Here is a 23,101-nt window from a genome sequence, read left to right as displayed (position 1 = left end):
CCTGAGCAACTAAAAGTCTAGAAACTAAGAAAGTACTGATAGATGAAAGTGTTAGTAGCTCAGTGTGTCTGACATTTTGTGACTCCCATGGACCGTAGCCCACCAGGCTCCTCTGTCCATGGAATTCTCCAGGCAAGAGTACTGGAGTGGGTAGCCACTCACTTCTCCAGGGGATCTTCTGGACCCCAGGATCAAATCCTGCATTGCAGGCAGGTTCTTTACTGTCTGAACCATCAGGGAAGCCCACTGATAGACGTCACTAACCAAATGTTCTCCAATCTGTATCCTGAATTTTCAATTACTTTTATTTTTTTATTAAAAAGGAATAGTTAATTGTCATTATAATAGTAAAATAAGCAAGAAAATCTTAGAATAGGATGACAGATTCTAACTCCATAATCTTACAGCCAGACTAGCACATGATGCTTCAGAGGTCACTGAAAAGCCACTGTTCCCGTCAAAGCCTGGCTTACCATCATGTGAGTTTTATGAAAATCTCTGAGGGCATCAAAATTAAATTAGAATTCGTCAGTTAGTGAACAAAGTCACCCTCCTTTCCTCCACCAAAACACTAGTTTAATACTGCTAATATTTTTTTACAGATAGGTAAACATTTTATTGACTGATATTTTTAATCTAAAGTGAAAGTGAAGTCGCTCAGTCGTGTCCGACCCTTAGCAACCCCTTGGATTGCAGCCCACCAGGCTCCTCCGTCCATGGGATTCCAGGCAAGAGTACTGGAGGGCGGTGCCATTGCCTTCTCCGGTTTTGAGTCCCTGCTGCTGCGGCTGCTTAGTCACTTCAGCGACTTATTCGCTTAGTCGTGTCCGACTCTGTGCGACCCCATAGATGGCAGCCCATCAGGCTCCCCCGTCCCTGAGATTCTCCAGGCAAGAATACTGGAGTGGGTTGCCATTTCCTTCTCCAGTGCATGAAAGTGAAAAGTGAAAGTGAAGTCGCTCAGTCGTGTCCGAATCTTAGCGACCACATGCACTGCAGCCTACCAGGCTCCTCCACCCATGGGATTTTCCAGGCAAGAGTACTGGAGTGGGGTGCCATTGCCTCCTCCTATTTTTAATCTAAAGACTCTACTAAAGAGACAATATTAAAACACACAAAAGCAAAAAGTATGATATGAGTAATTAAACTACTAAATGTGTGTGGTCTTTAAGAAAAGAAAAAGCATTTTATTCCTATTACTAAATGTCAGAGTCTATGGGTCAATAAACCAAAACACAATATTCACAACTGGCCAACAAAAAATCATGAAAAAGAAATCTAAAATATAACAAGGAACAAGAATAAAATTGATGAAAAATTAACTCTAATAGGATTAAAGATAAATTACAACTCAAAAAAAAATTAAAGAAACTATCTTGGAAACTGATGTAACAGTAACACTTAAGAAGGAATACAATACAAGTTTGATTCAGCTAAAATTCTAAAGAGAAGGTGAAAACAAGCAGTTTCTCAAACTCTGAAAATTCTATAACCCATTCCTCTTTAGCTCTCCCAATGCTAAAATAGCCTGTTCTAAGAAAAATAGGGGCATTTGAAGAAAAAAATCCCAGATTATTATACTCTGAATAATTTTTCAAAAATAATATTTCATATCTTATATTGTTTCACTCATATTTTTACTTCAAGCTTATTAAACTATGTATTTCCAGTGACAACACATATTTTAAGTAGTAAAATGCAGCAGTTAAATAGTAAAAGGCATTTCAAAACGACCCAAAATAATGTTTGAAATGTATTAACCATTCTTCGAAGGCGAGTGTTCTGGAAAGTAATTCAAATTTTGAAAGTATTTCCACCCAACACTGTCCAAACCAAAATGACTAAACCAGTGCTTCTGCATATACTATGGGTACGGCACATTTGCTTACTTGCTCAGCTTTCCTTCTATGTAAATGCTGAATTTCTTTACAGAGGTTTCCTGCAACCTGACTCCAGATGATTGAAGCTCAGTGCAGTCTTTGAATGGTTAATGGTATTTGAATGGAAACAAGATTTAGAAATGATAATCATCAGACTTTAGAAACCACATATCTATAAAATAATTTTATATAGCTTTTATGTATCTCATTGACTATCCTTCTGGAATATATAATGGGAATACTAAAAAACTATAGAACTTCAAATTACTGTATTGGATCACAAAACTCCCCTTCAGTAATGATAAATGACTTCCACAACTGCATTGTTGTCTTATTGGACAGAAAATAAAATTAGGTGCACAAAAGCAATCTATCCCTGCTATAATATGAAGCAGCCATGATATAACAGAGGACCATCGCACTTAGAGGATCACTTATAAACCGTATAATCCATGGCCAAGTTGTTTAACTTCTCTGACTCTTAGTTCTTTCATCCGTGAAAAGTGAAAATGTTAATCGCTCAGACATGTCCAACTCTTTGTGACCCCATGGACTGTAGCCTACCAGACTCCCCTGTCCATGGAATTTGCCAGGCAAGAATGCTGGAGTGGGTAGACATTCCCTTCTCCAGGGGATCTTCCCTATCCAGGAATCAAACTGGGTCTCCTTGCCTGCAAGCAGATTCTTTACCTTCTGAGCCACCAGGGATGATAATGTTAATATAACTCAGACAGTGAGAATTAAAAAGGGTAATGTACATGAAGTTATAAATTATAATGTACTATACAATTGCTGAATTATTACTGGAATGTTTCTCATGGGTGGAGTTAGAAGAAGGCCCTTCCAGCCCCAACCCTGCTCCCTTGACCCTTTACAATTTGACGGCAAGAGCTGGTTCATTCCTGCTACTGGGCAGAGTCACTGTGTCTGAAAGAGATACACACATCATTTTGTGTGTCTTCTTTCTTTGTGAGCCCATGACATTGAGGTATAAACTCACCCACAGCCTGCTGCTGGATACTCTGGCCACTTATCTTGCCACACAACTAACTTGTGGGAAGATCTGATCTTGGGAGATTTCCTTAAGGCTGCTGCTGCTACTGCTAAGTCGCTTCAGTCGCGTCCGAACTGTGTGCGACCCCATAGACAGCAGCGCACCAGACTCCGCCGTCCCTGGGATTCTCCAGGCAAGAACTAGCTTGGGCCATATCTAGCTTGCCTGAGCATTTGGCAGTGTGTCTTTCATGTACATCCTACCCTGGAAACTTCTAGGGAGTGGCTTTGCTTTATAGCAAGATTTACTTATTTTTGGATCCCTTGTTCTGCCATCATAATCTCACAAACGAGCCTCATTATGATACCAGACAGGAAGGATGGCAACCATGTTGACAGACTTCCATGGGACAAAGGAAACTGCACCCTGAGAAAATATATAAGCCAATCATAAACACTGCGCATCTATCTTAACCCGCTAATGGTCAACAATGTGAACTTACTGACTAGCTCAGAGAACTCTACTCAGTGCTCTGTAGTGACCTAAATGAGAAGGAAATCCACAAAAGAAGGGATATGTGTATACATAAGGGCTTCCCTGGTAGACCTGGTAAAGAATCCACTGCAATGCAGGAACTGATTCACTTCACTGTACAGTAGAAGCTAACTTTATAATATCTGCTAAGGGTTAACAATGTTCTTGGACTAAACATGCATTCAGTCCCCACAAGTAAAGGATAATATTACATACAGGCTGTAGTTCACAGCCTAGCAAATGCTTCATCACAGAAACCACACAGATTGACTTAAAAATATGTGGTCTCCACCTCAGAATCAGCCACGAAAGTAAAATCATCATGAAAGTTAATCACAGGATGGGCTGAAATCTATAGTCAAAGGATCAAAAAGAAGCCTAAGAGAGAGTGAGGAGAAGGATTTAGAAATAAATAGGAACAGCTTTCAAAATCTGAAAGAAGTAATTTCATGATGAATCAAACCATTACATATTTCCTACAATGGATCATAAAAGGTTTCACAGCCCATTAATTTATATGAGCTTAAAAGGATTTAGATGGAGTCATAAAAGGTAAATCCATGACATGTAATTAAGGGAAACTAGAACTAGCATCAGACATCTCTAATGTTTGGAGTGCGACATGATCACTGAGGCACTCTGCCCTCCAGTACTTTTCTCAGTGTGAAGCAGAGCCCTCAGCCAGATGGAAAGGGATTGACTGATATCCATCATATGGAATGTTCTCTTGTTGACTGAGGTAACCCTGTGTTAATAAAACTACTTGTGAAAACAAAGTGTCATTTAACATCTCTGCTTTATTGTCTAATCTGATAGCTTGGTTAAGAATTATTAATGGGCTTCGGCGGGGGGGCGGAATTGTATTCAAATGCATCTGTCTACTCCTATCCTCCCTACCTATATGATTGGTCCTCCCACCCTTCTATCTTAAAAAGTAAAAATAAATAAAAATAATTTTTAAAAAGGCAGAACAGGCTTTTAAAAGGCTCAGATTAATCAAAAGTAGAATGCTAACGTGGTTTTTACTGGAACTATGACAGTATGTCTCTAATGTCAGGGCTTTATAAGGGTCTGAGATAAGATCAGACGTTTTTAAATGCCACTCCCCCAAAACCTACATACAATCTCTTTCTAACACACAATGTGTTTTATGTCCTTCAGTATAGAGCAACAGCCCAAAAGCTGGGAAATGCAATTATTAAATAATAACATGAACATTTGAAATTCCTAGGAATCCAGAAATTTCATAAAAAATAGTTTTTGAAATTTTAACTGAAATAAAAATGAGACAGTACATGGCACACATCAGATTTTTTTAAATAGAAATTTAGCTGCTATTATAAAGTACAAGGATGTGAAAGTGAAGTCACTCAGTCATGTTTGACTCTTTGCCGCCCCATGGACTGTAGCCTACCAGGTTCCTCTGTCCATGGGATTTTCTAGGCAAGAATACTGGAGTGGATTGCCACTTTCTTCTCCAGGAGATCCTCCCAACCCAGGGATTGAACCCGGGTCTCCCACATTGTAGGCAGATGCTTTACCGTCTGAGCCACCACGGAAGTCTATAACCCTCCCTCAAGGCAGATGAGAGTGAAAACAGAGGGCCGTTCTGGACAGCAATCTGACAGCAGTTAATTTACAATTTCTGCATATATTCTACTGTACAGCAATCTTATTTCTGGGCATAGTGACAGACAACTTCTCACATGGGGCCACAAGAAGATGGCTATAAGGATGTTTACCTCCTTGTTTTTGGAGTAGCAAAGTGGCAGAAGTTGGCATTCAAGACTAGTAAAGTGGATATAGAAAATGAAGGCTATGAGAACACTATAAAATGGTCAGACATGATGAAACAGATTATGATATAGCAACAAAAAAAACTCAGGAAAGTAATGGTGAATGAAAAGAGCAAGAAATTGTATATTTTACTGCGTGGTATAAATTAGGCAGGCCTTAAAAACAAATGCACATAAAGCAACATCATTATAAGAATACACATATTTATTTTACAAATGGAATTGTTAGAAAGACATAAAATAAATACACTAAAATGAATAACTATGGAAGATGAAGGAGGATGGAATGAAGGAGAAAAGAAATAAAATGAATCAAATAAAATAGAGACTTTGTCTGGAGTAATCACAATGATAATATTGGAACAAACTGAGGAATATATTTAATTTTTTGCTCTATACACCTGGTCTAATGAGAGAAGGATTGGGAAAGACAAATACTCACTGATGTGTAGTTTCTTATTCTGTCTAAAACTTGTCATTATTAAAATCAGTAAAACTCTTTGATTTGTTTACAAGGTTACCTATGCTATGAAATTATTTGTGTCTGTATTTAACTAGAATTCAGTGATTTCAAAACTATATAATAACATTTAATCTAAACCCTGCTGAGACATAAGGGAGCAGAAATGGTCCATATAAACCTTAGCCTCCCAGAACTTAGAACACACACCTCAACGAGAGTGCTAGGCCAAGAGCTAATATATCCACCCAGCAGACAAAAGGCACAAGAAACAGCAGTGCTAACAAAGAGAGTCTTTCAAAGAGGGGCCACCGTTTCCCACTGTTCACACTTACCAATTTCACGCCTGAAAGTGAAGGCTGAATGTGAGAATGACTTTAATAGAGAGAAAATAAGGATCACTGGCAGAGGATAAGTGGAAGAAGAGGATGTTTGAACAGATAGTTTCTTAAAGCTCACTAAGCATCAGAACTATCTGAGCTGCTGGTTACAAGTACTGATTCCTGCTCCCACCTACCCACCTGGGGTGATCCTGATTCAATAGGCTTAAGGTGAGGTCTGAGAATCTATGTTTTGCTAAACCTCTGTAAGTGATTTCCATAAATAGTCAGGTTTAAACTCCATATGAAATCCCTACACTTCATGAAGATGTAGAATATATATATTTGTACATGCATATAATGTTTTGCAGCATAAATGGGTAGGAAAAAAAGAAAGAAAGAAATAGGTAGAAAAAAATCAATCACTGTTTCCCTGGGCAAATTCCTTAACCTAACTCTACCTCAAGTTTTTTCTTCTGAAAAATAAAGAATATGGAGTAGAAAATAATTCATATACCTTGCAGTTCTAAAATAACATGACTTTGGTACTTAGTTAAGTGGGAGCATTAAAGAAAAATTAACTCAAGGAAAAAACATCCCATCTGGTCTTACTGAAATATTGTGAAAAGTTTTCAGTTCTAAATAGGTTCCTAACATAGAGCTTCCTTTTCTTTTTTATGATCTTTTTTGGTAATACTCTCTTTAAGCTCACAGATATGGAATATTTTAAAAGCATTGTTATAAATAATATAAATGCCAGATTCTGTTTTACATAAGTCAAACAAAATAGCAGTGGTACAACCTACCAACATGACAAAAGTATGTGTGATTTATTCAAGATGAAAGAATTTTGATCTTTTTAAATTTTTAAAACCATGTCCTACTTGGTTGATGGTTGCTGACTCTGTTCAAGACAGTTTTAGCAACTCAAAAAGTGCTGATGACCCTATATCAGTGGGTCTCTGATATAGGCTGCCTCAATGATCACTTTTAATTTTTGCCTTTTCATACAGTTCATGGAGTTCTCAAGGCAAGAATGTTCAAGTGGCTTGCCATTCCCTTCTCCAGTGGACCACATTTTGTCAGAACTGTCCACCATGACCCGTTCATTTTACATGGCCCTACATGGCATGGTTCATAGTTTCATTGAGTTAGACAAGGCTGTGATCCCACGTGATCAGGTTTGGTTAGTTTTCTGTGATGGTGGTTTCATTCTGTCAACCCTCTGATGAATGAGGTAAGAGGCTTGTGGAAGCTTCCTGACTGGGAGGTTCTGGCTGTGAGTAAACCTGGGTCTTGCTCTGGTGGGCAGGGCCATGCTCAGTAAATCTTTAATCCAATTGTCTGCTGATAGGAAGCTAGGAGTAATGGCAGTAATGGGCTTCCCTGGTGGCTCAGCTGGTAAAGAATCTGCCTGCAATGCAGAAGACCTGGGTTCAATCTCTGGGTTGGGAAGATCCCCCACAGAAGAGAAAGGCTACCCACTCCAGTATTCTGGCCTGGAGAATTCCATGGACTATACAGTCCATGGAGTCACAAAGAGTCAGACATGACTGAACATCTTTCACAATGTTGGCAAGGTGACCTCCTTCAAAAGGATCTATGCCATCAAGCCACAGCTCCCAGGACTGCTGTATTCAGTGCCCCTGGCCCTGCAGCAAGCCACTGTCGACCCACACCTCTGCCAGAAACTCCTGGACACAGGCACATCTGGTTCAGTCTTTTGTAGGTCCTGATGAGCAGAAGGTTTTGTTTGTGCCCTCGATAAGTCTGTTTCTCCAGTCCTGTGGTATTGGAGAAGACTCTTTAGAGTGCCTTGGACTGCAAGGAGATCAAACCGGTTAATCCTAAAAGAAATCAACCCTGAATATTCATTGGAAGGACTAATGCTGAAGCTCCAATACTTTGGCCATCTGATGCGAAGACCTGACTCATTAGAAAAGACCCTGATGCTGGGAAAGATTGAAGGCAGGAGGAGAAGGGGACGACAGAGGAAGAGATGGTTGGATGGCATCAGCGACTCAATGGACATGAGTTTCGGCAAGCTCCAAGAGATGGTGAAGGACAGGGAAGCCTGGCGTGCTGTAGTCCATGGGGCCGCAAAGAGTCAGACATGACTGAGCAACTGAACAACAACAACATTGATAATCTGGCACATAGAATAGCTCATGGCCCATAGAGGGTGATTAAAAAATATTTTTTTAATGAATTGATAAATTCACAGCTATGCAAAAATACTTCTCTTAGCAAAAGCTCTCACCAGTGCCTCTTAAACTATATATTTCTACTGACAATTTAATCTCCTTAATATTCTAATATAATTTTTGCCCTATAGGTTTTATGTGAGTCAATAGGTTCTCAATTCCAATCTGGGGAAGAGGGGAATTGGAATTCCAATTCCAACTATCTATCCAGAGGCAGCATCAGATTCTGCAGGTTGAACACTGAGGGTTCTGTCCCACATGACTGCCCTCCCGTTTACTTCAGGCATCAGCACAAGCCTAAGTGTTGGCTGTGCTTCTGATCCACCTAATTCAGACTGGTTCCCAACCTTAGACTTCAGCACCAGTTATAAATCAGAGGTTCCCAAGACCTCTTTCTTTGGTTTAAATACTTTGCTAGAGCAACTCACAGAGCTCAGAGAAACATTTTACTTACCAGACTTCTGGTTTATCATAAAAGGATATAACTCAGAAATGGGCACATGGAACAGATGCAGAGGCAAGGTAGAGGACTTCCACACCCTTACCAGATATGCTACTCGGCTCTTCTACACGTTGCCCAAACTGGAAGGTCTCTGAACCCGTCCTCTGAGTTTTTATGGAAGCTTCCTTTACACAGTCATAACTGATTAAATCATTGCCACTGGTACTGATTCAACCTCCAGCCCCTCTCCAGGAGACTGGGGAAAAGTTTTGCTTCTAATCACATGGTTGATTTCTCTGGCAGTCAACCCCATCCTTAGGTTATCTAAGGGCTTTCCAAAAGTTACCTCATTAACATATCACAAGAAAAGCCAAGAATTGAGGAGCTCTGTGCCAGGAACTGGGTGGAAGACCAAATATGTATTTCTTATCACAAATCATGATATCACAGTGAATCTAAATTTAAGCCTTTTAATCACCTTCAACATTTAGTTAAACTTTAGAAAACATTCTGGGCTGTTCTTTTACCTACCTGCAAGTGCTACTCTTCTGCATGACGTCAGCTCGATGATACCCAGAGAGTTTGCAAAAACCGTCATTACTATAAACTACAGGCCAATCCACAATCTGGGCATTTCCCAGTAAGAAACTCGATTCTAAAGAAGAAAGAAGAAAAGGGAAGTTTTTAGCGTCATTTAACAATGTACAAGTAATTAAAAACACAAATTTATAAAAATAAACAAATGTAACTGTTGTTTTTATAGCACAAACAGTAAAACATATCCTTGAAATTATTATTAGCATAGCATGACCAACACGTGAGATTTGCAATAAGTATGAGATTTGCATATGAACTAAAAACTCCATTGAAAATAAGCTAGTTTACAATACTCTTGCATTCAAGCAAATACTATGCTATGAAAATAAAGTATGGTTAATATTAAATAAATGTTAATGACTATAACAATCACAGCTAAAAACAGTTTATTAAGACTAAGGCTACAGTCACTTCTTCACAAACTGAGAATAGTAAACTTAAAAGCAGAGGCAACTTTGGATAACTCCTCCAAAAAGTGTATTAATGTAATTTAAACATGACGGGACAAATTCTTTGTATATCAGTTTGATTTACAGAAGGGCTTCCCTGGTGGCTCAGATGGTAAGGAATCTGCCTCCAATGTGGGAGACCAGGGTTCGATCCCTGGGTCGGGAAGATCCCCTAGAGAAGGGAATGGCTATCCACTCCAGTATTCTTGCCTGGAGAATCCCATGAACAGAAGAGCCTGGAGGGCTACAGTCCATGGGGTTGCAAAGAATCAGACATGACTTGAATGACTAACCTTTCCTTTCCTTTCCTTGATTTCAGTTCAGTTCAGTTCAGTTGCTCAGTCGTGTCCAACTCTTTGCGACCCGATGGACTGCAGCATGCCAGGACTCCCTGTCCATCCCCAGCTCCCGGAGTTTACTCAAACTCATGTCCATTGAGTTGGTGATGCCATCCAGCCATCTCATCCTCTGTCGTTTCCTTCTCCTCCTGCCTTCAATCTTTCTCAGCATCACGGTCTTTTCCAAGGAGTCAGTCCTTCACATCAGGTGGCCAAAGTATTGGAGTTTCAGCTTCAGCATCAGTCCTTCCAATGAATATTCAGGACTGATTTCCTTGATTTACAGAAGTCTAACTTAAAATTTTTAAAGCTTCTTTTTAAAATAAAATTATTCAAAGACATTATTTTCAACCACACGCTACAAGATCAAACCAGTCAATCCTAAAGGAAATCAGTCCTGGAAGGACTGATGCTGAAGCTAAAACTCCAATACATTGGCCACCTGATGTGAAGAACTGATTCATTAGAAAAGACCCTGATTCTGGGAAAGACTGAAAGCAGGAGAAAAGGAAACAACAGAGGATGAGATGGTTGGATGGCATCACTGACTCGTTGGACATGAGTTTGAACAAGCTCTGAAAGTTTGATGATAGGGAAATCTGACATTCTGCATTCCATGGGGTCTCAAAGAGTCAGACAGGACTGAGCAACTGAACTGACTGATATTTTCTGACCTCAAAATAATTTAATCAGAAGTCATCTTTTAATTATCTAGAAAAATCTAAAGCATTTGGATGTTATCCAATTCATTTCTAAACCACTGGGTCAAAGTAGAATTAAAAGAAATATAGAAGTTACTTTTAACTGGATGATAATAAGTTTGTGGTATACATTTAAAGCAGTGCTTAGGGAGAAATTTCTCATTTTAAAAGTTTATTTTTAATGAAAAGTTTAAAATCAATGATCTAAACTTTTACATGGAAAAAAACTAGAAAAATAATAGCTATTAAACCAAATTAAATAGGAGGAAATAAACAAACATTGGAATGTTGACAAGTGAAATAAAAAACATTCAAAGAAAAGTGAACTATTAAAGAAAGAATTACTGACCAATAGATGTTATGAATGTATTTGTAAAAATCCAGAAGAAATAATGGCAAATAGAATCTAGCAGTACATAAAAAGAAAATAGATCATAACCAAGTGGGATTTATCTCATAAACATAATTTGATGTATCATTATAAAATCAATCAAGGTAATCCATCAACCAAATAAAAGAAAAAAGCCACACGATTATATTTCAATAAGTGCTGAAAAAAGCATTTGACAAAATTCATACTTATTCATGGTTAAAATATCTCAACTAACTAAGAATAAAAGAAAACTTCTTCAAACTGATAGAGGAGACCTACTAAAAAATCCATAGCTAACATCATTTTTAAAGCTAAAATATTGAACATTTTTCCCCAAAATTAGGAAAAAGTCAATGATACATACTCAATATTTTATTGGATTTCCAACTAATGAAATAAAAAGAAAAGAAAGAAAAAGAAAGAAACAGAAAAAATACCAAAGATATAAATGTGAAAAAGGTAAATGCAATTTTTATCTATTTGCAGATGATATGACTGTTTACATAGAAAATCCTAAGGTATATTCAAAAGAATATCTAAAATTATTAAGTGAATTTAGCAAGGTTACCATATATAAAGGCAATATAAAAGTATATTTTATTTCCATTAACTAACCTTAAATTGGAAAATAAAAAGCAATTTTACTTAGAATTATATCAAGAAATATAAAGTACTTAGAAATAAATTTAACAAGATACATGCAAGACGTCTAGAGTTAAAACTAAAAAAAGCTGCTCTCAAATGGCTTCAACAAATAGACTGTCATGTAAAAGAACTGAAAGACTAGATATTTGAAGACTTCAATTCTCTTCAAATTAGTCTACAGATGTAAACAATTCCAATGAAATTACCAACAGGCTTTTTTGAAGTAACTGACAAAATAATTATAGAATATGAAAATACAAATTACAAGAAATAACCCAAAATAAATTCTGAAAAAGAAGAACCAAGTTGTAGAACTATACAGCTATGGTAATTAATATAGTATGAAATTGGAGTGAGGACAAATAGATTGACGAAACAGATTAAAGAATTCAGAAATAGACATGGATATGGTCGACTGATTTTTAGCAGATGCCAAGGCAATTTCATTAATAAAAACAACTTCAATGAACTGTGCTAAAACAACTGGCTATCCACAAAAGCAAAATTGAACCATGCCCCCTACCTCATGCCACACACACAAAAGTAACTGAAAACAGGTCATAGACCCAAATACAAGAGTGAAAACTAAAAAGAACACATAGGAGGAGATCTTTGCAGCTCTGAGAAGACAGAAATTCCTAAGACTCTTTCAGGGGGTGTGTGTGTATCTGTGTGTGTGTGAATGTGCACACTCTATCACATCCAATTCTTTGCAACCCCATGGACTGTAGCCCACCAGGCTCCTCTGTCCATGGAATTTTCCAGGTAAAAATACTGGAGCAAGAATACTAGGGGATCTTCCCAATCCAGGAATCAAACCTGTGTCTCTTGAGTCTCCTGCACGGGCAAGCAGATTCTTTACCACTTGCACAACCTAGGAAGCTCAAGACTCTTAATCACCATAAAATAAAGTGTTGATAAATAAATTGTTTTTAGTAGCTAAGTCATGCCCAACTGCTGTGTGATCCCATGGACTGAAGCCCACCAGCCTCTTCTCTGCATGGGATTTCCCAAGCAAGAATACCGGAATGGGTTACCATTTTCTTCTCCAGAGTATCTCCCCAACCCAAGGGTTAAACCCACATCTCCTACATTGCAGGCAGATTCTTTACTGTTGAGCCACCAGAATAAATAAATTAGACATTATCAAAATTAAAATCAACTGCTCATTCAAGGATACTGTCAAGTAAATGAAAAGGAAATCCACATATTGAGAGAAAATATTCACATGCTGATACCCAAGAAAAAAAATTATATCCAAAACAGGTCCCAAAAATCCTACCAGAGGGCAAATGACCCAATTAACAAAATGAGCAAATGACTTGAACAGACATTTCACAGGAGAAGATATACAATGGCCAATAAGCACAAGAATAAGATGTTCACCATCATCATGCATTAGGGGAATACAAACTAAAAACACAATGATATATCTCTGCTCAACCACTAGAGTGGTTATAAAGGCTAATGATACAAAATGTTGACAAAAATGTGGAAAAACTGAAATTCTTTATAAAATGCTAATGAGAATATAAAATTGTATGATCACTTTGGAAAACAGTTTCAAGTAAAGTTAAATATTCAACTATGACCCAGAAATTTCACTACGAAGCATTTACTCAAGTGAAATGAAAATATATGTTAACAAAAAGACTTGAAAGTTGTTCACATCAGATTTATTCATAATAGCCAAAAATCAAAAACAATGCAAACGTCCATCAACAAAAGAATGGATTAAAAATTATGGTATATTCCTACAAGATACTACCCAGCTGTACAATGAAATGAATTACTGATCATGCTTCACTTTAGTCACTCCAGTCATGTCCAACTTTTTGTAACCCCATGGACTGCAGCACACCAAGCCTCCCTGTCCATCAACAACTCCTGGAGTCCACCCAAACTCATGTCCATTGAGTCAGTGATGCCATCCAACCATCTCATCCTCTGTCGTCCCCTTCTCTGCCTGCCCTCAATCTTTCCCAGCATCAGGGTCTTTTCAAATGAGTCAGCTCTTCACAACAGGTGGCCAAAGTATTGGAGTTTCAGCTTCAACCACCAGTCCTTCCAATGAACACCCAGGACTGATCTCCTTTAGGATAGACTGGTTGGATCTCCTTGCAGTCCAAGGGACTCTCAAGAGTCTTCTCCAACACCACAGTTCAAAAGCATCAATTCTTCAGTGCTCAGCTTTCTTTATAGTCCAACTCTCACATCCATACATGAATACTGGAAAAACCATAGCCTCGTCTAGACAGACCTTTGTTGACAAAGTAATGTCTCTGCTTTTTAATATGTTGTCTGGGTTGGTCATAACTTTCCTTCCAAGGAGTAAGCGTCTTTTAATTTCATGACTACAGTCACCATCTGCAGTAATTTTGGAGCCCCCAAAAATAAAGTCAGCCACTGTTCCCACTGTTTCCCCACCTATTTGCCATGAAGTGATGGGACCAGATGCCATGATCTTCGTTTTCTGAATGTTGAGCTTTAAGCCAACCTTTTCACTCTCCTGTTTCACTCTCATCAAGAGGCTCTTTAGTTCTTCTTCACTTTCTGCCATAAGGGTGGTGTCATCTGCATATCTGAGGTTACTGATATTTCTCCTGGCAATCTTGATTCCAGCCTGTGCTTCATCCAGCCCAGCGTTTCTCATGATGAAATTACTGATAGATTGCAACAATACCAATTAATCTGAAAAACATTATGTGGAGCTAGTGGTAAAGAACCCGCCTGCCAATGCAGGAGAAATAAGAAACATGGGTTTGATGCCTGGGTCAGGAAGATCCCCTGGAGGAGAGCATGGCTCCAGTACTCTTGCCTGGAGGATCCCATGGACAAAGGAACCTGGCTGGCTATGGTCCATGGGGTTGCAGAGAGTTGGACACAACTGAAGTGACTTAATACACACACACACGTGTTTTCCCTCCTTCTCCATACTGATAGATTGCAATACTGCAAATTCATCTGAAAACATTATGATGACTAAAAGAAGTCAGAAACCATGATTTCATTCACATGAAGTTTAAATATTGTCAGGTTAATCTACGGTGATACGGATCAGAGAAATAATTTCTGAAGGGGGCAGATGGAAGAGGGACTGACAGGAAAGATGCAAAAAGAACTTCTTGGAGAAGGTCGTTTTCTATCTTTATAGAGATATAAATTATTGAGGTATATACATGCATTTGTCAAAACTAATTCAACTGAACCCAAGATCTGTATCTTTCACTTCAAATAAAGTAGACCTCAAAGTTCAAAGAAAACACAAGGTGCACAAAGGGCCAGAGGGTCACAAGTTTTAGGACACCAGTTTCATGTAAGCTGTCCTCTAGCTATAAGAATGATAATACTACCTTTCTCTGATACATAAAGTGATTAGAGATTAAATAAGCTTATTTCTATATACATGCTTCATAAATTCTTCTATAAATATATAACATTTTCATTTATATATAGCATCAGTTATAAAGATTTGTAATATGATCACCTAAAATTAACCTCTTTCCCCTTTTAGCCCAGGCCAGTCCTAGACAGCTTACCCTAATTCACATGCTCCCCACTTCATGACTAGGTCAGCTGTGGCAGTGCTTAAAGCTTGTTATACAAGGTTTCCCTGTCTCAATTCATCCTGATGTTCAGACTGATTTTCAAACTAACATTCATTTGTCCCCCTCGAACCCTGCCTCCTTCCTACTACTCTTCATTCAGATCAAATCTCACAACTGGTTATATCGTTGGGTCCTATTCCAGACTTACAAAATCCTCTGAAATAAGCTTCAGCCTCTCTACCTGTACAAACATATTTCTCATTACTCCCAAAAGTCCATACTTTATGTCAGTATTCCTCATTATGTCACCAAAAGATAATCATTCATGATGCCCTCTGTCCTCATGAAATACTCTTTCTCTATCCCTTTGCCTATCAAAACGTTTAAAAACCAGTTCAATCATCCATTCTCTATGGCACATTTAGTGGTTACCAGTCAACCCACATTTTCTGGCTATCAGTATGTGTGCCCAAACCTTCAAAGGACAAACTTTCCATAAAAGTTGTCTGTTCTCATGGGCTCTTTCTTCTCAGCTCCTATTCACTCAACTCACTTCTATCTGGCTATGTCCTCACCACTCAAAGACAGCCTAGGTCACCAATTACTGAGGTCACCAGTTACTGAGAGGGTAACAGGCAGGAAGGCCAGGGGTCTCAAAACGGAGGAAATAGCCTGCAAGTGTCAGACATTTTTATCTCTCTTAAGCAGCAGGAGGAAACAAACTAGCGATATTTTTTTCCTTCTCTATACAAAGTTAAAAGCAGGTTTCTCTTTAAATAATGTGTTGCCATAATGACACCTGGTTTCACCTGAAGTTAACTATTCTCAAACCTTGAGATAACCAATGAATTTTTCTTATGGAAATGTTTGTCTTAAGCTATGCTAATGTGCTATGCATTTACCCCAAACTCTGTCTTCAAGTTGGTTCCACTTCATGGCTCAGAACTTACTTGACAAACCAGTATGTTATACTCAGATATTGTTCCCCTAATCTATGTAAGAGTGAAAAAGTTGGCTTAAAGCTCAACATTCAGAAAACGAAGAACATGGGATCTGGTCCCATCACTTCATGGCAAATAGATGGGGAAACAGTGGAAACAGTGTCAGACTTTATTTTGGGGGCTCCAAAGTCACTGCAGATGGTGACTGCAGCCATGAAATTAAAAGACGCTTACTCCTTGGAAGGAAAGTTATGACCAACCTAGACAGCATATTCAGAAGTAGAGACATTACTTTGCCAACAAAGGTCCATCTGGTCAAGGCTATGGTTTTTCCAGTGGTCATGTATGGATGTGAGAGTTGGACTGTGAAGAAAGCTGAGCATCAAAGAATTGATGCTTTTGAACTGTGGTGTTGGAGAAGACTCTTGAGAGTCCCTTGGACTGCAAGGAGATCCAACCAGTCCATTCTAAAGGAGATCAGCCCTGGGATTTCTTTGGAAGGAATGATGCTAAAGCTGAAACTCCAGTACTTTGGCCACTTCATGTGAAGAGCTGACTCATTGGAAAAGACTCTGATGCTGGGAGGGATTGGGGGCAGGAGGAGAAGGGGATGACAGAGGATGAGATGGCTGGATGGCATCACCTACTCGATGGACGTGAGTTTGGGTGAGCTCCAGGAGTTGGTGATGGACAGAGAGGCCTGGCATGGTGCGATTCATGGGGTTGCAAAGAGTCAGACACGACTGAGTGACTGAACTGAACTGAACTGAATCTATGTAAATGAAACTATTTGTATGGTAATCTGTCCTTCTACAAGATTCAAGTTAATCATTTTATGGCCCAGGATGAAACATTTGGTGCCAAGATTATCCCAGAATGCATCTTATGGGTGAGGGGCCTGCTGCCATTCTGAGTTTTAAGACATTCCTTTCTTTCATTAACAGACTACTAGGACGGAGGAGCCTGGTGGGCTGCAGTCCATGGGGTCAGTAAGAGTCAAACATGACTGAGCGCCTTCACTTTCACTTTTCACTTTTATGCATTGGAGAAGGCAATGGCAACCCACTCCAGGGCTCTTGCCTGGAGAATCCCAGGGATGGGGGAGTCTGGTGGGCTGCCATCTATGGGGTCGCACAGAGTCGGACACGACTGAAGCGACTTAGCAGCAGCAGCAGCAGCAGCAGTGACTATATAACATCCAGCTGAAGACTAGCAGGGGGTACTCTTTCTGCCCTCTTCTGATGCCTATGTCAGAAGCTTTCTCTATCTCCTTTATACTTTAATAAAACTTTATTACACAAAAGCTCTGAGCAATCAAGCCTCGTCTCTGGCCCCGGATTGAATTCTTCTCCTCAGGGGCCAAGAATCCTGGCATCTTTTCATTCAACAAGAACCTTTCATTACTTCTCATGTCACTGAATCCAAAGGACATTTTTTGCTCTTTTCACTTAATTCAGAACCACTGGTAACCACTCCCTCCTTAAAAATGTTTCAATCCTTAGCTTTCATAAAAAACATTTCCCTGATTCTCTATATACTCCTCCTCTTCTTTGCAGGCTCAACATTCTTTATCCAGTGAGTATATATTCAAGTTCCTTCATGTCCACTTCTCTTATGCTTTCACCTATCTCCACAGATTCAGTAACTTATAACTGTATTATATCACCAGACCAGACCTCTTCTAGAAACTCTAGATCTTTATACCCAGGTTGACCTCTCCTCTTAGATAGCTTAAATGTACCTCAGTAACATGTATATGACCTGTCATTCCCCCAGGTCAGATATTCTCCCAGTGTTCCCTGTTTTAGAGGAATTATGCAATTATGAATCTCCAATACTCTGACCACCTGATGTGAAGAGCCGACTCATTGGAAAAGACCCTAGTGCTGGGAAAGATTGAGGGCAGGAGGAAAAGGGGGTGACAGAGGATGAGATGGTTGGATGGCATTACCAACTCAGTGGACGTTAGTTTGAGGAGACTCCAAGGGGTTGGTGAAGGACAGGGAAGCTGGCATGCTGCAGTCCACGGGGTCGCAAAGAGTCAGATATGACTCAGCAACTGCACAACAATAACAATGCAATTATGTAAACCAGAAATCTGGGAGCCATCTTTTCAAGATCTTTCTGATCACCTTATATCTAATGTATTACCAAATCTTATTAACTCTATCTCCTAAAACTCTTTCAAATCTCACCATTTCTCTAGATCCTCATCATCATCTTCCACTTCCAAGCTTCCATCATCTCTCCCCTACAGCATGCCAAGATCTATCTAATCAGTTTACTCAGACCCTCTAAATGAAGGAATCACTGGGGACTATTTCAGTGATTATCCACACTGAAGCCAAGCAGGTCTTTTCAAAATTCAAACCGGATCACGTCCCCTTCCTGCTGTAACATCCATCAGTAACTTATCAGAACCCTCCAACGTATCCATGGTCTATAATGACCTCAAAGTCTGTCAGGCCTCAGCTCTCAGCATTCTGCCCCTTGCCCTGAGCATGACAGTCACAGTGACTTTTCCTTTCTCTTGTAAGCTTCATCCTCTTCCATCACAGGAGGCCTTTTAACTTGACATTCTCGTTGTCTAAACATTATTCTTTCCCCCTGTATCTAGTTGACATCTACATTTATTTAGACCTTAACTCAATTGTCATGACCCTAGAGAACCTTTCCCTGACCTTTGGACCAGGTCATCCCTAATAATGTTAGACACAATGTGCCTCTCCATCACAGCCCTTATCAAGGTTGCAATTTCATCCCTATCTGTGTCATGACATGACATGATTAACACATACCTTCCTGTTGAGCTGTAAGGTCCTATTTGACCCTCCAATACCTAACACAGTGCCTCGCATATAATATATGCTTGCTAACTGAGTGACTATATCAATGTTTTTGTTGTTCTAGTTGCTAGATTGTGTCTAATGCTTTTGCAATCCTGTGGATTGTAACCCGCCAGGCTCCTCTGTCTATGGGACTTCCCAGCAAGAATAGTAGAGTGGGTTTCCATTCCCTTCTTCAGGGAAACTGCCTGACCCAGGGATTGAGCCTGCATCTCTTGCACCGCAGGCAAACCTTTACCACTGCTCTACCTGGGAAGCCCTGACTATATCAATAAACAGACACATTCATAGATTCTTACAGGGATCTCTTTATATAATTAATATCATTAAATTTAGTGTGAAGTACCTCCCTAAATACCTCATGTATGCTTTCATCTGTGGTAATTTTTGTCTTTTCATATGGATGATATAGTCCTCAGAATTATACATTTTATGCCTACTGTGCATACAAAATCCCAACACAGTAATTACCTTTTTGATTAGAGGAATTGCCCAGTATGCCAGGAAAGGGAATTCCACAGTTCTAAAACAGAAGGACTATAAACATTAAAGGGCTTTCTTTCCCCCAAAACTATCCAAATCAATGTTTTTCAATTTTGTTTAATTAAAGCTGATAGTAAGAGATAAATTTTACATAGTGACTCAGTGTGTTTACACACATGCACACATGTATGCACAACTGAAAATATTTCTCAGAAAATGCTTTCTGTACAAGATGTACTCCACTTCTGTTCCATTTCAGTCTTTTAGTGTGCCAGTCAAGACCCATGAAATCGATCTATGCCCTGTGAAGAGTCATATCTCCTGGTTTTGAAAACCTGCTTCAAACTATTCCCAAAGGCCTTGCACGTCTGCCTCTCTCATAAATAGACTTGTTTTCAAGACATTTTTAAAGATTTAGATCAGAAGTTCTTACTGTCCCTAGTTAAATCTGTTATTAAAAATATTAGCCTGCCCCAACGTACCACTTTCAACAGTTCCACATGGGAAAAGGAAGACTCCAGCTCAGCAGGGCTCAGCTGTCATGATCCATTTGCTGTTGTTTGTTATTTCACTTGTATCCTAGTATTACTGTGTAATAACAAAATTAATAACAAAAGCAGCCAGGGGCAGAGCCCTTGCTCTGTACCAGGTCTTGAACCATATGTCATATGTACCACTCCATTCAGTAATGAGTGAGAGACTCACGAAGCCCCAGTGCCCCAGGAGGTCAGAAGCAGGAAGCACAAAGCTCCTTAAATTCCAATTCTTGATGGAGATATTTGCAAATTCAAACCTTTTCTATGGGAAATATGACTAAGAATGAAAGGTAAGTCTTAAAACAATTCACACCAAGGAAGACTAATTCTTATATTAGCTTGAAGGCAGAGTGGTTTGGGGAAAAGAATACAGAAGTTGGAATCAAAAGCAATCTGTTTTACTCTACCTCAATAGAACTGACTCAAATACATTCCTTTTCATGGCTGAGTAATATTCCACTGTATATATATGTACCACAATTTCTTAAAATATCATATATTGATGCATATTTATGGAATCTAGAAAAATGGTACAGATGAACCTATATGCAGGGCAAGAATACAGATGCAGACATAGAGAACAGACTTTGGACTCCATGGGGGAAGGAGAGGGTGGGATGAATCAAGAGAGTAGCACTGAAAAATATACATCATCATATGTAAAAATGATAGCTAATGGAAAGCTGATGTATAACACAGGGAGCTCAAAGCAGTACTCTGTGATAACCTAGAGGGGTGGGATGGGGTACAGGGGGCTTCAAGAGGGAGAGACCATATGTATACTTATGGCTGATTCATGTTGTTGCACGGCAGAAGCCAACACAATATTGTAAAGTAATTATCCTCCAATTAAAAATAATTTTTTTAAAACAGTGAGTTGTTGACATATTGCCTGGCTTCAATCTTACTTTTAAAATAAATATACTTAATTTTAACTAATAATATAGAATATGGACAATCCAGATATTTGCTAGGTACATACTAGAATATTTGCTTGTACTGAGTTTAAAGTTAAAAAAAAAAGTCAAAGAAATATGCTCTCCATTCATCTTTATGCTTGGAGTTTGATTCCATTAATTTAGACCAACAGAGAGCAAAGTAACTAAACTGTGTGCTCACCAGCTCTTACCTCAAAGTCTTAATGATTACATGTTAGCAATATGTGTTCTGGGTTTAGGAAGGCAAACATAAGAACTGTTTCTACCATTTCTGAATATTTTATAAAGTCTAACTGAGAACTGACTATGCCAAAGCCTTTGACTATGTGGATCACAATAAACTGTGGAAAATTATGAAAGAGATGGGAATACCAGACCACCTGACCTGCCTCTTGAGAAACCTGTATGCAGGTCAGGAAGCAAAAGTTAGAATTGGACATGGAAAAACAGACTGGTTCCAAATAGGAAAAGGAGCATGTCAAAGCTGTATATTGTCACCCTGCTTATTTAACTTATATGCAGAATACGTCATGAGAAACACTGGGCTGGAGGAAGCACAAGCTGAAATCAAGATTGCCGGGAGAAATATCAATAACCTCAGATATGCAGATGATACCACCCTTGTGGCAGAAAGTGAAGAACTAAAGAGCTTCTTGATGAAAGTCAAAGAGGAGAGTGAAAAAGTTGGCTTAAAGCTCAATATTCAGAAAACGAAGATCATGGTATCTGGTCCCATCACTTCATGGCAAATAGGTGGGGAAACAGTGGGAATAGTGGCTGACTTTATTTGGGGGGGCTCCAAAATCACTGCAGATGGTAACTGCAGCCATGAAATTAAAAGACACTCCTTGGAAGGAAAGTTATGACAAACCTAGATAGCATATTGAAAAGCAGAGACATTCCTTTACCAACAAAGGTCCATCTAGTTAAGGCCATGGTTTTTCCAGTGGTCCTGTATGGATGTGAGAGTTGGACTGTGAAGAAAGCTGAGCACCGAAGAATTGATGCTTTTGAACTGTGGTGTTGGAGAAGACTCTTGAGAGTCCCTTGGACTGCAAGGAGATCCAACCAGTCCATCCTAAAGGAGATCAGTCCTGGGTGTTCATTGGAAGGACTGATGAAGCTGAAACTCCAATACTTTGGCCATCTGATGCAAAGAGCTGACTCATCTGAAAAGACCCTGATGCTGGGAAAGACTGAGGGCAGGCAGAGAAGGGGACAACAGAGGATGAGATAGTTGGATGGCATCACCAACTTAATGGACACAGGTTTGGGTAGACTCTGGGAGTTGGTGATGGACAGGGAGGCCTGGAGTGCTGCAATTCATGGGGTTGCAAAGTCGGACACGACTGAGCAACTGAACTGAGAAAAGTAACCATAGTGCTAGCTCCTTCATATAACAAGTCATCAACTAGTAAATTTTCATTACAAATTATCACCAAACTACTCAAAGCTCTGTGATGACCTAAATAGGAAGGAAATCTAACAAAGAGGATGTGTGCATACATATATCTGATTCACTTTGCTGTACAGCAGAAACTAACACAACATTGTAAAGCAACTATACTCCAATTTTAAAAAATTGTCTTTTTAATTATCACTAGAAGCCCTTTCCACAAATTTTCTGCCAACACTTGGATTGTCTCAATACAACCAAGGGAGCTACTGTGAAAAACCTGGGGAATTTTAGTTAGGTTATTGGTTTCCTCATAGCAATGCCTACCACTCTGGGTAGTTTATGGAGATTAGATTAATGTGAGCAAAATCTTTATAAGCTAACCATTGGAGTAAAAATTACTTATAAACTATAAACTATTATTGTTTATTGTGTACAAGATTCTTTTACAACTGTATTATATACACAGAGCTTTCTGTGTAAGCTCTCTCTGTGTGTGTATAAACAAATACCCTAGGAAAAATAAAAATTTAAATGTTGACCCTGCAAACCAAAATCTATAAAATTATACTAAGAGCTAAACTACAAAATAAAATATTAGGAGAAAGTGGGAAAAAAAGACAGACATTTTTATTTTAAAGGCTAAATTAAATGGAAATTACTAAGTATTAAATAAATAG

The 23,101-nt window shown here is 38.9% G+C and overlaps 1 protein-coding gene across 1 annotated transcript in view; it reads right to left on the bottom strand.

Moving 5' to 3' along the window:
• Nucleotides 1–23,101, bottom strand: part of KCNH5 (potassium voltage-gated channel subfamily H member 5) — a 302,879-nt gene that overhangs the window by 262,101 nt on the left and 17,677 nt on the right. The window contains exon 2 of the mRNA XM_018053761.1: nt 9,162–9,285. Coding sequence (XP_017909250.1) covers nt 9,162–9,285 — 124 coding nt within the window. The remainder of the gene's footprint in view (nt 1–9,161; nt 9,286–23,101) is intronic.

The sequence above is a fragment of the Capra hircus genome, chromosome 10, assembly GCF_001704415.2.
Source record: "Capra hircus breed San Clemente chromosome 10, ASM170441v1, whole genome shotgun sequence".
NCBI classification, from domain to species: domain Eukaryota; kingdom Metazoa; phylum Chordata; class Mammalia; order Artiodactyla; family Bovidae; genus Capra; species Capra hircus.
This window is presented reverse-complemented; position numbering and strand designations above follow the sequence as displayed.